The 15,366-nt window shown below is 36.7% G+C and overlaps 1 protein-coding gene across 1 annotated transcript; it reads left to right on the top strand.

Moving 5' to 3' along the window:
* Nucleotides 1-12,737: 12,737 nt before the first annotated feature.
* LOC114312360 (uncharacterized) lies at nt 12,738-15,366 on the top strand. Its single transcript, XM_028258593.2, has 3 exons — nt 12,738-13,399; nt 13,554-13,629; nt 14,049-15,366. Exons 1-3 carry the CDS (start codon nt 13,370-13,372, stop codon nt 15,149-15,151), a joined length of 1,209 nt encoding a protein of 402 aa, XP_028114394.2. The 5' UTR covers nt 12,738-13,369; the 3' UTR covers nt 15,152-15,366.

Below are 15,366 nucleotides of genomic sequence, written 5' to 3'. Positions count from 1 at the left end.
ACTATCCTCCACCAATAGCCCAAAGCAGTTATTTCTAAACAGAAAATAAATCCCCAAATGGATATATATTATCAACATTCAACCTGAGTGAGTGATTAAATGAATCCAACTACACCCGTCAATCCCAAAATCTTTTCAATTTGAATACTCTCAATTCAATTCCTCATTTCTCAAAATTAATTATACAATTTAATTTATCCAACTAATTAGGACATTTTCCCATAATTAACATAACAACCCCAAGGTTCCACTTTCATCCATAGTTCATCATCTATATCATTTCTCTATGCCAAGCATGCATATAGGTTTAGTTATAAATAAAACCCCATCTTTTGTAAAATTACATAAAGACCCAAACTTTCTCAAAATTACCCAACAACCCCCAACATATCAAAATGCTAAAATTCAAAGACAAAGCTCATAAAGAGGAGTAGGATATCCCTACCTCAAAGTTAGAGCTCAAACGGGGAAGGAGAAGAAAACGAAAATGCTCCAAACACCAAGATTCTAGGATCAAAACGAAGCCCTCGACGATCAACACACTTTTTACAAAGGCCGAAGGATAGGGAGACACTCTAACTAGATCAAACCCTAGAGAGAAGGGAGATCCTAGAGAGAGAAGCTCTCAAAAAGTGTTTTTAGAAAGTAAGAGAGAGAGAGAGAATGTAAGAAATGATTTTAAAACGCCCAGCTGCCAACTGATATACAACGTTCCCGCTCGAGCGGATAACAAGACGCTCGAGCGTCAAGAACAGAAAACTGGGTCCGCTCGAGCGCAAGAATGCCCGCTCGAGCGCCAAGACACAAAGACAAAGCACACCCGCTCGAGCGCGAAAGACAGTCCGCTCGAGCGTAGATTTTCATCTCCCAGAACTTACACCAACAAGGTACTACCCGCTCGAGCGCTAGAAAGCCCGCTAGAGCTCAACCCGCTCGAGCGCAAGAAACCCGCTCAAGCGTAGAAAACACACCTGCAGAAGTTTTGCAGGGACACGAAATGCTGGAAGGGTGTAAACCCCGCTCGAGCGCAAGATGACCCGCTCGAGCGGACCACTCAAAAACTGGGCAACAACAATGGGAGCCAAAGCTATACCAACCTGTAACAACCAAGCCCAACACATCCTAAAACTCAAGCAAAAGGATTTAAAGGACGACAACAAGATAGATACAACTACCAATTCCACGGAACCGAGTCCGGAATACAACTGAACAGTAAAGGGACAACCGGGATCTCTATAAATTCAATTACTACAAATACAAGATTTAGTACCTTTTCTAAAAAAATATAAATATGTCCACATAGGAATTGTCCAGATAGCTTTTAAACCCCTAACTCTATTAGGCCAAAATACCAGTCTTACTTCTACACTCAAGGATGGTAAATGCCTTGATTGGAAAACTTTCTTGATGGGAGCTATTGAAACCAGTTTATCTTATGGACCAATATATTTCAATATTTATCCGAATTTGAGTATAGCACCCATAGACCCTAACCTATCCAAAGTTCTTGAGCTTAGAATCTTGATTAATGGTTACCAGTATTTACCAGGATCACCACCATTATCAGTCATTTTCTGAATTCATCTTAAGGTTTTAAGTACTTTAAATCCTTATATCAGAAAACACAGTGAGTTAAGACAAACTGTCCTTCTAGATACTAATCCTTTCAGTAGCCAGGTAGCTGTTCCTAAAATGATTCCTTGGAACAATATTACTTTCCAGAAAGATGGCAAATTAAGAATGTTGTACCAGTCAGACCAATTATCAGACAAACTCTTGATGATGTTATCCAGACCCAAGGCAGTAATGTTTACCTTAAATTCCAAAGACCTCTAAGCCAAAGTCTATCTACTATGAGTCATCACTCTAATTTACCCTATAGACTAGATTTACTAGAATCCTCCAGACATTCTATGTCTAAACCTATAGAATTTGTAAATCAAGGGATGCCTTCTAGGCCTCCTAGTCAGTCTTCCCCTGACCCTCTTCCTGAAACCCTAATCCAGGGTGTTCGCATATTAGTAAATCAGATTCCTCACGAAGTGTATGAAAGATCATGCAGACTTCTTAGGAAGTCCATAAATTTTGAAAAGACAAACATGTATCTATACGATTATATTACATGTACACATTGAACATACGAGAAGAGTCCAATGAATGTATATGTGCTGATAAATGTCTCACAAATTGGAAAACAATCTAGATTATGTAGGTAGGAGATATAGAACAAGTAGAAGATGCGCTTGAAAATGGAAAGATATTAGTCAGGGATCATACATTATGCAAACAACGATAAGTTCATATTAAGAGACCAAATTTAAGGAGTCGATGTTTTGTGCAGTTTTTTTCTACTTTAAAGGGCAATGATAATATAGCACATCTTCACTAATAGCAATTGTGAAATTTTTATCTTTTATTGTTTCTTCTTTCCTGAAATAACAGTATTAAACGGGATACCAAAATCGGTGAGAGAATAGAATACATATATGCTTTTAAATCTTAACTTCTTGACCTGAATATGTTTTCCTAATTTTTTCCCATTGCTGTAGCTCCTTGAGAAAGCTATTTTCAGATGTTAAGCTACTTCAGCCATTTGATCTGTGTAGTGGTTTCACTATGTGGGACTATTGGTAAACTTTCTTGGAGTGTTGAGGTGCCATTATACCCTTGTAGTGTACTGAATGTGATTGTTCATCTTTAAGAACTTGTTTAACATAAATGTTCTCCAGTTATGGTTACCTGCTCCCTTTTCTGCTTATACAACAGTTTGATCAACAATTGTACTTTGTAGTTCAAATTTAAGCTCATTTACTTGACTATGTTAGTCTCATTTATAGGGCCTGCTATGGTTTTCCTTAGGTTTAATACTTTATTGCAGGCTAGAAATGAAAATTTCAATTTTCCATTTCTTTCAGTTACAGGACAAAATATTATTTGCTGGCATGCTTTGTTCTACACATAAAGCATAGTGAGTCCAAGGATTCCACTGTAAGTCCAAGAATTTTGCTGTCTGGTCCTGCAGGTAAACAAGATCCTCTCCTTGTCCTAGAACATTATACGATCACTCTTACTCAAAATTTACTACTATAGTGTATAAAATTCTTTGCAAACATTTTACTGGTTCTGAGATATATCAGGAGAAGTTATCAAAGGCACTTGCTCATCACTTCGAAGCAAAATTGCTTGCATTTCATAGCTGCTTGTATCCATCTATAAGTAGCATACCTTTCCAATTCAAATAAACTAATTGAAGTACTCCTGCTTCAATGTTTGACTTATTTATTTATTGTAGTTTCTTCTTGCAATTTTTATTTTTATTTTTATTTTTATTTTTTTGTGGTGATTAGCGAAGATGGAGACTTGTGAACTAGTAAAATCAGTTATAATAATTTGTTGCAGGGTTCATTTACAACAGGGCCAAAGCAAATACTTGAGGTGGTGATGGCCCAATTATGCCAAGAAGTATGCCCTCTAGTTGTTCAATATATTCAGGGCATAGTCCCTTCAGTTGGAAAATGGGATATGCTACACTCTTCAAATGCAGCTTTACATGTTCCAGTGTCTCAAAAAACTAAGAATAGATGTTTCATGTAAATCAAAGTACAAAATATGCAGCGGATAAAATGTTTAGATCATACCTTTTTGATGATAGAACCTCGTGGATAAATCACGTGCTTCCAGAGTCTGATAAACCAACCCAGCAGTGAAGTAATATCACAGATTGAATATCACCCACACAAATCACAGTACAAATGACTTGATCGTTTGTTTTTAGGAGAGAGTCAGTATATGGGTAGAAACAGATCATACGTTGTTTCTCTCTTAATTACCCATAACCATATATCAGATATATAATATATTATTATATCTATCCATATCAGTTAAAACTGATAATATCTGTATCTTGAGTGGTTATCCTAAATAGGTTTGAATTCAATTTCAAAACCTATTTGGATAGGATTCCAAATTCAAATTCAAATGGTCATGCCACATGGGCGCCCATTACTAACATCTCTCACTCGCACATGAGTTGGCATGACACTGCCACATCTCTGTCTCAATCTCCCAAAAATAAACAATCTCGTACTAGCCACTGCACCGTGCGACTGCTGAGAACATCTGCATGTGGGAGCTCTATACTAGAAACTCAAAATGAGCCAGCATAGAGACATCAACCCAAAAGGAACAGAAATAGTGTCTCATATACCCCAGACCCATTTAATTACACCGGTCCAAAAAACATCTCTAATCCCTCAAAAAGAGCATGTTTGACCCTCTCAATTCTTGCAATATATTCACACTCAATTCGCCTCTCATACAGAGCGATATGAGTTGCCAGCAGTGAATATACAACAGTGGTGTAAAACTAGATGATCTTCCCTTTGCACTCATGCCATTTAGTTTAGGATTGACCGCTTTCCCAGTGATGTCCCTTAAGGCCGAATCATGCATGACCGCAGGCAACATACCAAAGTAGCAGAACATCAACCCCTTACCTTATAACATAGTCAAAAGTCACAAAAGGGTACATAAATGAAAGTCATATCAATAATGACACGTAAGACTCACACGGTGAGGAAGCAGGGATCCATTCTCTCACCTCATTACTCAGTCGCCAAGCACATATAGTATGAATACATGCTACGGTGGAGTAACTCTTCCATAAAGAGTGATGTCATACTCGATACACCGTATAGATATTAGTCTAGTCGCTTTCTAGCGCCTAACCCGAATTCTCTATTTGCTCGCCTTCTAGGCGCCAAATGAGATCTCGCATCTGGCTAATCATAACAGGCACAACATGGAAAGTGGGTACTATCATCCATGTTTGGTCCTTAACACAACCTCATCTTGGTTGTAACCAAGGCGACATGCAAAGTGGATTATTTAAGCCTCTCTTGGCTCCAAATAAAAATAAGCCACTAGTCTCAACCTTGCTCGCTCCTAAGCGCCAAGGGCGATTGCTCGTGTTAGTGAGCCAATCTTGCCTGCTGACATCATCATTTGCTAATCATTATGACACAAACCATAATAGTGTCAAACATCCCATCATCTCAAAATAAGTGATCAATTTTTAAAAAATGACCACAGCTTATGCAATTATAGATTCCAAACATAAGCCTTATCAGCACCTCTTGCGATAAGTATATACAACAGAATCCACCATGTGCGCCTCATATGAAATGATTTAAGATCACTACCTCTTGCGCAATAACCTCTCTAAAGATATTTTGGTGACCAATTTGCGTTCATTCTTAATGCGCCCAACTAGCGCAGATGCGCCCAACTAGCGCATTGAATTTTACAAGGAGCAAATTAATATGCTTCTAGTAAAGCATTTTATCCACAGTCTAATGAGCAAGGTCAATGTCTAAACAACTCAGTTAACCATTTATTAAAGATAACACTTATCATGCCGAATACGCCCACATAGCGTACTTTAGGCTCCCACAACAAAGAAAAGATCAAGGAATATAGGTCATCTGTTTCTCCCAAAGACAATCTGAGGATTCACTCAATAGCTAAGGCTCTGGCTTTTACCGATAGGTAAGTCAATGGGTTTGCAATTTTGCATCTAGAATCGTTCTAGGATATTCCTTATGTAAGTCATCGAAGACAAACCGAGAATTTTCCTAAAATAATCCGTAAGGATCGTACATCCGAGCATATGAATTACATCACCCATGTCCATCATATCTAAAATGGAGGACTGCCCACCCTAGGTGGCGACAACCTTATAAATTCCTGGCTCATAATGACTAAGTAAGGAAAAAACTTCTTTTGGACCATTGATCATGCCTCAGTGGTCTTCATCGATTATCGTTGGCCTATCATGGCTTGACGAAATCTAAGAACCACTGTTTGGATAACTGCTTTAGGCTGTAAAAGATTTATTGGAACTAGCAACCTTTTTACGCTCCTAACTTTTCACCATAAAAGCAGAAGGTAAATTCTTACGGATCTACTTATCCAATTCTCTAATGAAAAATCGGGTCACAATGTCCACAAATCAATGTTCCGAACTTATGTCAATCATAGCCTAAGTCAAAATAACCTCACTCCCCAGGAGGAAGTCTTCTCATGGTCTACACTTTCCTCAATGGTGCGACCATTCGGTATCTAGCGAGCCTTATGCCTCAACAATGACTATCCAAATTACGCATAACTTTATAACAGTTTTGCGTCATAATGGAAAGTCAACCAAATTATAAAAATGGTTAATCCTCAAAGACTTTGTCTTAAACTGCGCAACATTGATCCACTTTCTAAAAACAGGGGACTAGAGCCTTTGGCATTATCCTAGGCTCTTTATCATCTTGCGGAGCAATCATGAATGTTTCCCTCTCAATCACCCAGTGATGACGTGGAAAATTTTCACATTTGCTACCACGCAACTAAGAATGTAGAGTATTCTGCTCTAATGGAGTAATCCATTAGTAGGCACATCGCTCCCACTGTCCCTAGGATATTAGAAATTTCTTTCCATTCTCAACTAGGCTACATAGAGCGCTATGCTTGGAATTCTCCATCTTATAGAGTTCCAAAAACTCTATTCACATCACCTTTACTAATAAAACTTTATGTGACTTAGTTACACTACCACAAAGCTGCTTACCTATATGCACATGACCCGGAGGGTTTGCATGACCGCATACAATAATGCGCCACACGACCCTTTGTGTTTACAAGACAGCATACAATAATGCGCTATAGAACCCTAGGTCTTAACTTCACAATCTTATGAGAAGTAACATAAAGATAAGCTGCTTAACGGTTACAGATCGCCCATAGATGGCTCTCCACTAACCTATTACTCAAAATTGGAGTGTAAAAACTGATATGGAGGGCTCTTAGTTAGGGATATAGGCAACAAACTAGTGCAATTTCCAATTGGGAAACATTTTGCGCCATTATCCACCTAACATCAACAATATTTAATTCCTTATTCTCTACTACACCATTGTGTTGTTGAGTACTAGGAATAATCAATTTTCTAAGCATCCATCTCTCTTCACGGAGTTTTCTAAAGATAACTCAAATAGATACTCGCCACCTTGGTCAAAACTAAAAAACATGAAAGCTGTTTCTAATTGATCTCAACCTCATATGTGCAATGTCAAAAATCATCTCAAAACTTTTGACTTATGGGAGATCAAATAGTCTTGACTCAGATGCGTATCGTAATCTATAAATGTGTCGAGATTGAGGCTTAGCTATCATACCCTCACACATATCTAGTCACAAATATCATAGTGAACTAAATGCGCCAATACAAATGACCTTCTACGGCTTTCCTACTTACTTGTGCGCACCCATTGCGAACAAAGTTACACATTCACATGAGAGCAGGATGTCATAAGCGAGTGGGCCCGAGAAGGCCTACTCAAACCATCGTGTCATCATCTCATTAATGTGATTAAGTATAATAAGCCACCGGTTTATGACCAATGTCATAAACTAATTCCAATCATCTTAATGTGTGAGTTCTCGAAGATAAGTTTAAAAGGTTTAGGCCCAACTAGGTAATGACTCAGGACTAATTCATATTCACTAGATCATAAAAGGATGTCATGGAGATATCAACTGCACCTAAGTCGCAAATTTAACTAGTAAGTGCTAATCCCCTGCACCTTCAAGTCAATTTTATTCTCCATACACTTTAATACATCTAGTTGAAAGATGACGATACTCCTCTTGCCATATCTATTTCTCGCTTCATAGTTACTTGCAATTAATTCTACTATCCACAAGAAGGAGAGAATAAGCTATCACCTATGGCAGCTCCTGAAATAACTTAAGCGCGAATGAGGCTAAAGAGTCTAATTTCAACACAATGCTCTCACAAGCGATGCGTCAAATTCTTAGAGTCATAACAACGTTGTCAGCCTTGACCTTTTCATTACTATGCTGCAACGTTTGCGCTTAGTGGTAAATGTTATTCAAAACGTTAGCCTAGTAAAGGAATCACACAAAGAAGCACCTCATCCATGTCTCACACTTGAGTGTGGAAACAAAGTGTCCAGACTTAGACAAGTTAGCAATGGTAATAGATTTTGCAGCCACTTGGCGCTAATCTTTTCACTTAGTGTTAATAGATTTTGCTGCTACTAAGCGCTAATCTTTTAATGTTCAAGTGATACTTCAACGCACACTATTATAGTGCATGAAATTTTTTGCTCCATCCACTCCCAATAATTGGGTATAGAGCAAAATGCTGCTCATACTGGCTACTCGTCTTACACTTGATGACTAATTTATTTAAGCTCGCATTTCTTGGATGACGTGACTCTTGAATGTTACTTCATCCAATGATGTAACATTATTTACAAGTCAAATTACAAAGTCAATCCGCGCAGCTCATTAGTCAAGATCATATACAGATCTATTGAGGGCTTACTAATTTCATAACTCCAAAACTCGCCAACCAAAACTATGTAGCGTGCCGCTAACCATAGCGCACATTTTAGTTTTTATTGTGCCAAACAAGGCAACAAAACCACGGCGACTTTGAGTCATGTTTCCTTACTTTGGCTCAATTAAGACTTGACCTAAAGTCTCCAAGACTTTTGCTCATCTAAAGAATGGGATTACAATGTTCACATTTGAACATCTCTGCTAAGTCTAGGTCAACCAAATTAACTTCCATAAGCTAAATCAATTTAGAGAGAAATTCGCATTAAGATTAATTTGATTAGCATAATATAATTTTGCCGCAAAAATCTAAATTAAATAGTGACAATATTACACAAGTCGCAAGATCGAAAATCCGCTATGCTCGTAATCATCTCTTGCGCCACAGGTGACAATTATCCAAAATTTAATTTAATTTATGCGCAAAATATTGGTTTTCGGGAGTTAATCTACAAAGATTTCTCTCAACCGAATAACCTCCCACTGACTATGGCATATACAAAGCATGATAAATTCCATACAATAGCATCTTAATGTAAATTTACAAATAACTCATGCTATATTCATTTAATAATGGAATTCTAATAAATAAATAAATAAATAATCATGCTCCTCTAATTACAACATATTACAAACTCTAAAAAAAATATGCTGTATTAAATATTTAAATTATGCCATAACAGAAAGTACATCATCCTGAAATTTTCTGAAATTTTCTGGTATTTTCTGGAATTTTATGGAATTTTAAATAACTAATAAACACACATAAAATCAGAAATAAATATTTCAGAATCTGATAAAATGCTATAACTATACCAGTAAATAGCAAACTATATCAATAGTCTACAATAAAAAATTCAGCCCCAGAAATTTAATCATGCAACACCAGATGCATTTTAAAACAAAAATAATGCATTATTATTTCAGGAAAAATATTTTTTATTTTCATAAAATTTTCAAAATTTTACAGAATGTAGAAAAATTAATTCTAGAGTCTAACGGTACCAACCATGCTTAAAACAAAGCTATAACGAATAAATTATGGCCAATTAACGCAATTCAGAATTAAAAAACAAACAAACAGAGCCTTAGAGCCAAGCCAGGCGGGAAAAACGGCTCGGCTCGGCGCCGCTCAGCACAACTCGGCGCGAGTCGGCTCAACACGGCGCGGCGCAGCACCGGCTCGGAGCGGCTCGACGCACGGCTCAAACGCGGCTCGGGGCTCGGCTCCAGCACGCGGCGCGCGTGCGAGGCGCGGACGGCGTGCGCGTGGACAGCGCCGCTGACGCGCTCGTGATGGCGCGTGCAGGCGCGTCTGTTGGGCGTCTGGCGCGTGTGGGCGCGTGGCAGCGCGTGAGAGCACGTGGCTGCGGCGTGGTGGCGCGTGCATACCACGCGCCGCCTTCCAGGGTACTGACTGGTCCGACTTTTATACTGTCGAACTCCTTTTTTCAAAATAAAACCGTTTCTGGTATGAAAAAAGACATTAATGAACATAAAAAAAATATTTATGCTCTTAATCTAATCAAAGTAGATTTTTTTTTTCTCCTTTACAAACATTCATGTATATAATGTAAACATACACATGTAAAAATATACACATGATTAAAAAGAAACACGAAAATATCCACCAATGGCTCTGATACCAATGTAAATCAAAGTACAAAATATGCAGCGGATAAAATGTTTAGATCATACCTTTTTGATGATAGAACCTCGTGGATAAATCACGTGCTTCCAGAGTCTGATAAACCAACCCAGCAGTGAAATGATATCACAGATTGAATATCACCCACACAAATCACAGTACAAATGACTTGATCGTTTGTTTTTAGGAGAGAGTCAGTATATGGGTAGAAACAAATCATACGTTGTTTCTCTCTTAATTACCCATAACCATATATCAGATATATAATATATTATTATATCTATCCATATCAGTTAAAACTGATAATATCTGTATCTTGAGTGGTTATCCTAAATAGGTTTGAATTCAATTTCAAAACCTATTTGGATAGGATTCCAAATTCAAATTCAAATGGTCATGCCACATGGGCGCCCATTACTAACATTTCAAAAATGATATGTCTCTGCTTGTGCCGTCAAAAGGTTTTACTCTTATATAGGGCTGCAAATGAACCGAGTTGAGTCGAGCTTTGCTAAACTTGAGCTCGGCTCGTTTACATATCGAGCTCGTTTATTGAGCTCGAGCTCGGCTCGATCTGTAGGACATTTATTTCGTTGATCATTAAGTTGGTATTACATGCTATAGATTTAGAGTAAAGCTTATGAATGTATATCGCATGTATTACTTTTATAAATTAACTCTGATTAATAAAAGATTACTACTTTGTTATGTCATTGTGCATATGTTGTTGGGGGCTAATTTATGGCATTTATTTCAGGTCATTACAGCTTAGGCTTGTGGAGGTAAGAGAAAACATTAGCAAAAAGGGCTAAAGTGATATAGGAGTTGGGGAAGGAAAGGGGTGGCCAAGGGTAGATGAGGTGGGGAAAAGGTCAACTATGGCGAAGGAGGTTGGCTATGAAAGAGGTGGTGGCGAAAGAAGTCGAAGAGGGATAGAGGAGGTTGGGAGGAAGGAGGGGGTTGTGGAGGAGAGAGCCAGTGGTAAAGAGGTTAAAGGAGGCAACGGTGGGTTGTGGCAGAAAAGTGAGGGGAAGGGGGGGGGGGGAGCACGTGGCTAAAGAGAGTGGGAGGAGAGTTTTAGGGCAATTTTTGTTTTTACATACTAGATTTGACTTTGTGTTTAAATCATAGATTTATGTAAAGATTTGAAAAAGAAAAGAAAAAAAAAATAGTGGAATGAAAAATTTTTACTTATATTTTCTTTACATTTTTCTATCATTTTCTTATTAAAAAGTTATAATCTAATTACAGCCGAATGAGGACATGCATGTGACACAGTTTCCATCTATTTAAACCAAAAAAAATGCAACAGTAACAGTTTAATGCAAAACTACGTAAAAAGTATATGAATATTTTAAAAGAGATAAGACAAAGGGTAAAGTAGCTCTAACTCTAACTCTTTTTTTCTTTTTCTTTTTCTTTTTTGACATTTAATTTCATTACCAACATGGTGAGTGAGCTTCTGTTGTCAGAAGGGACCAATTTGACCTAATGTCGTTTTCTTTAATCTGATGTTGGCATTCCTTTTGCGACATCAGCCCAGGCACCCAAGCTATCAAAGACCGACACTGCACTGTCAAAACTGGTGTCACATTATTAATGAATCTCCCATCATAAATTTGAGGGCATTTTCGGAACACAAGTTCAACTTTTTCTTTCTTCAACAATGTTAAAAATATATAATGATTCACATAAAGTGTAATAAAGAATTAAAATTAAATATTTGAAGATTTTTTATTTTAAGTCCTCATTTGAAAACTTAATAAAATAGTTAAAAAGTTTTTTAAAAAAAAATACCACAAAAATTCAACTCTTACTTTTTACTTTTCTGTTTGTCTTTCCAAACCAGCCCCTAAATCTAAATTTATTATTGCATTTTCTATAATTTATTATGTAGCTTAGCATTATCACAAAAGTTATTAAATATTTCTGTCCAACAAACGCTTAACCTGGTGTACTTGCTTTTGAACTGGTCATGGCCCATGGCGCAGTACATTATTATCTTCTGGTAATGATGTAAATAAGGAGTGGAATGATTCATAATTCTAAAATTTGATCTCTGATAATAGTTCTAAGGATGTGATATGGAGTAAAAAAAGAAAAATACATACATCAAATCATTATAGTTCTAAGGATGTGATATGGAGTAAAAAAAGAAAAATACATACATCAAATCATTCACGAATAGGATTCATTGTCACATAAGTAAAGCTCTCATTAAAATTTTACTTTTAATACTCTTAAATATTTTTGAAATCAGTACTATGAATTCTCTCTTCTCTTTAATTGGATCATATAGGTCCAATGCTTTAATTTAAATTGTTCATTTAAAAAAATTAGATTTTGATCATATTTGTCATCAAAAAATAGATACTCTATTAACAAAATTATATTTTCATTTATTATTTTTAAGACAAATATGATCTAATCATGCAAGCATATAACATTTGATCATTCTAATTTTTTTGAATGAATGATTTTTTTAACTGAACTTACAAAATGAATAGTTACGATTATTGAAGTGAGTCAATACGTGACCAAAGTGAGCCAATTGGATCTCTTGTGATCCTAAAATTCTTCGTATGTTTGTATGTTTGTTTCTTGTTTGTGCTTAAATCTAATCTCATGTTTCATATAAATATCATCTAAGAAAATTATTAAATAAACCCAGTGTATCATTGATGGTATCTACTTTATACTTTTAATAAATCTTTTATCTTCTAACTACTTAACATACTTATTCAAAAAAAACTACTTAACATACGTGAATTAAGTATGTTTCATTGCTTTTTTTTATTTTTTTTATTTTTTACGTGATTGATTTGGAGTACAAGTAAATAATATCACGTAGTGCTCTGCAACTGAATAATTAATTGGTTTTTTTTTTTTTTTTTTTTTTTTGTTAAAAAAGGGTTCAAGCTAGTTGTTTCTAGTTCTTTATTTACTTGCTCTACTTGTCTGATTTCTCGATCCCGTATCTCTCTCTCTCTATATATATATAAAACAAGACACAACCCAGAGATAGAGGAAGAAAACTAAGAAAGAGTGCGTGGGAAGAGTTTTAAATCTCTCTCTCTTTCTCGTAATTGCCTAAAAATCTCAGTACTCAATATGAGCTTGAGAGCTTCAAAGTCCAAACCCAATTAATTTCTCTCCATTATAAATCCTTTTTTTGGTTAAAAGAGCCCACAAAAAGCCAAAAACAAACTACTTTGCATAGTTTTCCCTATCCTATATACTCAACTTCTCTGCTTCATTTCACTCTGCAGCTAACATCTCTCTTTTCTTCCCATCTCTGTAACAGAAAGAATGAGCAAACAAGATTTCTTGAAGACTCAGGTACCTAGCTTTTATACTATACATTCAGATGCTTTTGGGCTCTTTAAAAGTTAGTTTTCTCAATTTTATTTGAATGCATAATATAGATGTTTTGGGCTCCTCATTACCTTGACCAATTGTTTGTTCTGTTTTGGGTCTCTTTCTTTACCTGCAGAGTTGTGTTCTCAGAGTGAATATAGACTGTGATGGATGTAAGCAGAAAGTGAGGAAACTGTTGCAGAAAATTGAAGGTAACTTACCTCATTTTCTAACTAGTTATATGTTTGTCTACATATGTTTATTGTCATTTTTAGTTCCTTAGAAAAATTATTCAGAAAAGTACTAAGAATTTAAAATTTATTGACTATATTCATCGAGTGTGGCCAACAAATTTAAATGCACACCATCAGACTTCAAATTTTGGTAGTTTTTGGATATTTTTTTCTGGGTATAAATCATTTATGTCCCACTAGTTGGTTTAAATAAGCTTAAGCTTTTGAAGAGGGTGTAGTTTACCTCTTTCTGTCAGCAAAAAAGAACTTTAGAGTGCTTCTATATCTGGATTTTATGTTTAATCCTTAATTTATTTTCCTGCATATTTTTATTTTTAAAATTTGTTAATTATTTTAGTTTATTTACTTATTTATTTATCTATTTGCTTTATGTGTAGGGGTTTATACTGTCGCTATAGATGTGGAACTAGGGAAGGTGACTGTGACAGGAAATGTTGATCCAGCCACACTCATAAAGAAGCTTTCGAAGTCTGGAAAACATGGAGAGCTATGGGGAGCCCCAAAAGCTTCAAACCATCTCAATAACCAGCCAAAAAATATGCAGATTGATTTTGGCAAAGGTGGGAAAAAAGACAGCAAGTCTCAAAAAGGTGGCCAACAATTCCAACAACAGCAAATGCAAAATGCCAAAGGGTCTAAAGATCCTAAGGTTCCCTCCAAAGATCAGAAATCTGTCAAGTTCAACTTGCCTCATGATGATGATGATTCAAGTTTTGATGAGTTTGATGATGAATTTGAAGATGATGATGGTTTTGATGTTCCACATAAACCACCAATTATGGGTAATGGGCATGGACCCCATGGGCCAAATGGAATGATTAATGGCCAGGTCATGAATGGACAAAAGGGTGGAAATGCCAAGAAAGGTGGTAGCTTTGATCAGCCTATTCAATTAAAGGGTATGGGTATGAATGGAAATGGAGGAAAGAAAGGTGGTGGCGGCGGCGGTGGTGGAAATAATAAGGGAGGAAATCAAAGTGAGGCTAGTAAAAATTGTGGGGGTTTAGCAGGAGACGGAAAAAATAGTGGTCAAAAAGGTAAGGGTGGCAATAATGGTGGCAGCAGCGGTGGTGGTGGGAAAAATAGTACTAATTGGGGTATGAAAGGAGGGAAGAATGATGGGGACCATACAATGAACAATATGCAACCTGGGTTTGATGAGATTGATGATGTCAGTCATAAAGGGTTTGCTGGTAGGAATATGGGTCAGATGGGTAATTATCCAATGCCAATGGGTCATATGGGGAATATTCCGGCCGTACAAGGACTACCGGCTGCAAATAACCCTTATAACCAACAATACATGGCCATGATGATGAACCAGACTCGGCCGAACGAAAATGGCATGTTCCAGCCAATGATGTATGCCAGGCCACAACTGTCGATGAGTTATGGGCTACCGCCAATGCCGCCTCCGGTGGCCGATAATTTCACCCACTTCTTCAGTGATGAAAACACCAGCAGTTGCAGTATCATGTGAATTGCCATATGGTTTAGCCTAGTTTTTTTGTTCTTATGTTGGGCTTGTTCCTTTGTGGTGGCAGAAATGCTAGTGTCCCAAAACAAATGTCCCAGATCTTTCTGAGTAATATGTATCTATGGTGAAAATTGAATGGATTGGTGAGTTTAAGTATGACATGAATTTAAGTCATAGATTGATATTTTCAAGTAAAATTTGGAACAAAATTTCGAGAA

This window comes from Camellia sinensis, chromosome 2, assembly GCF_055761805.1.
Source record: "Camellia sinensis isolate YWXY chromosome 2, ASM5576180v1, whole genome shotgun sequence".
Lineage (NCBI taxonomy): Eukaryota > Viridiplantae > Streptophyta > Magnoliopsida > Ericales > Theaceae > Camellia > Camellia sinensis.
The sequence above is the reverse complement of the archived record's forward strand: the minus strand, read 5'-3'. Positions and strand labels throughout refer to the sequence as shown.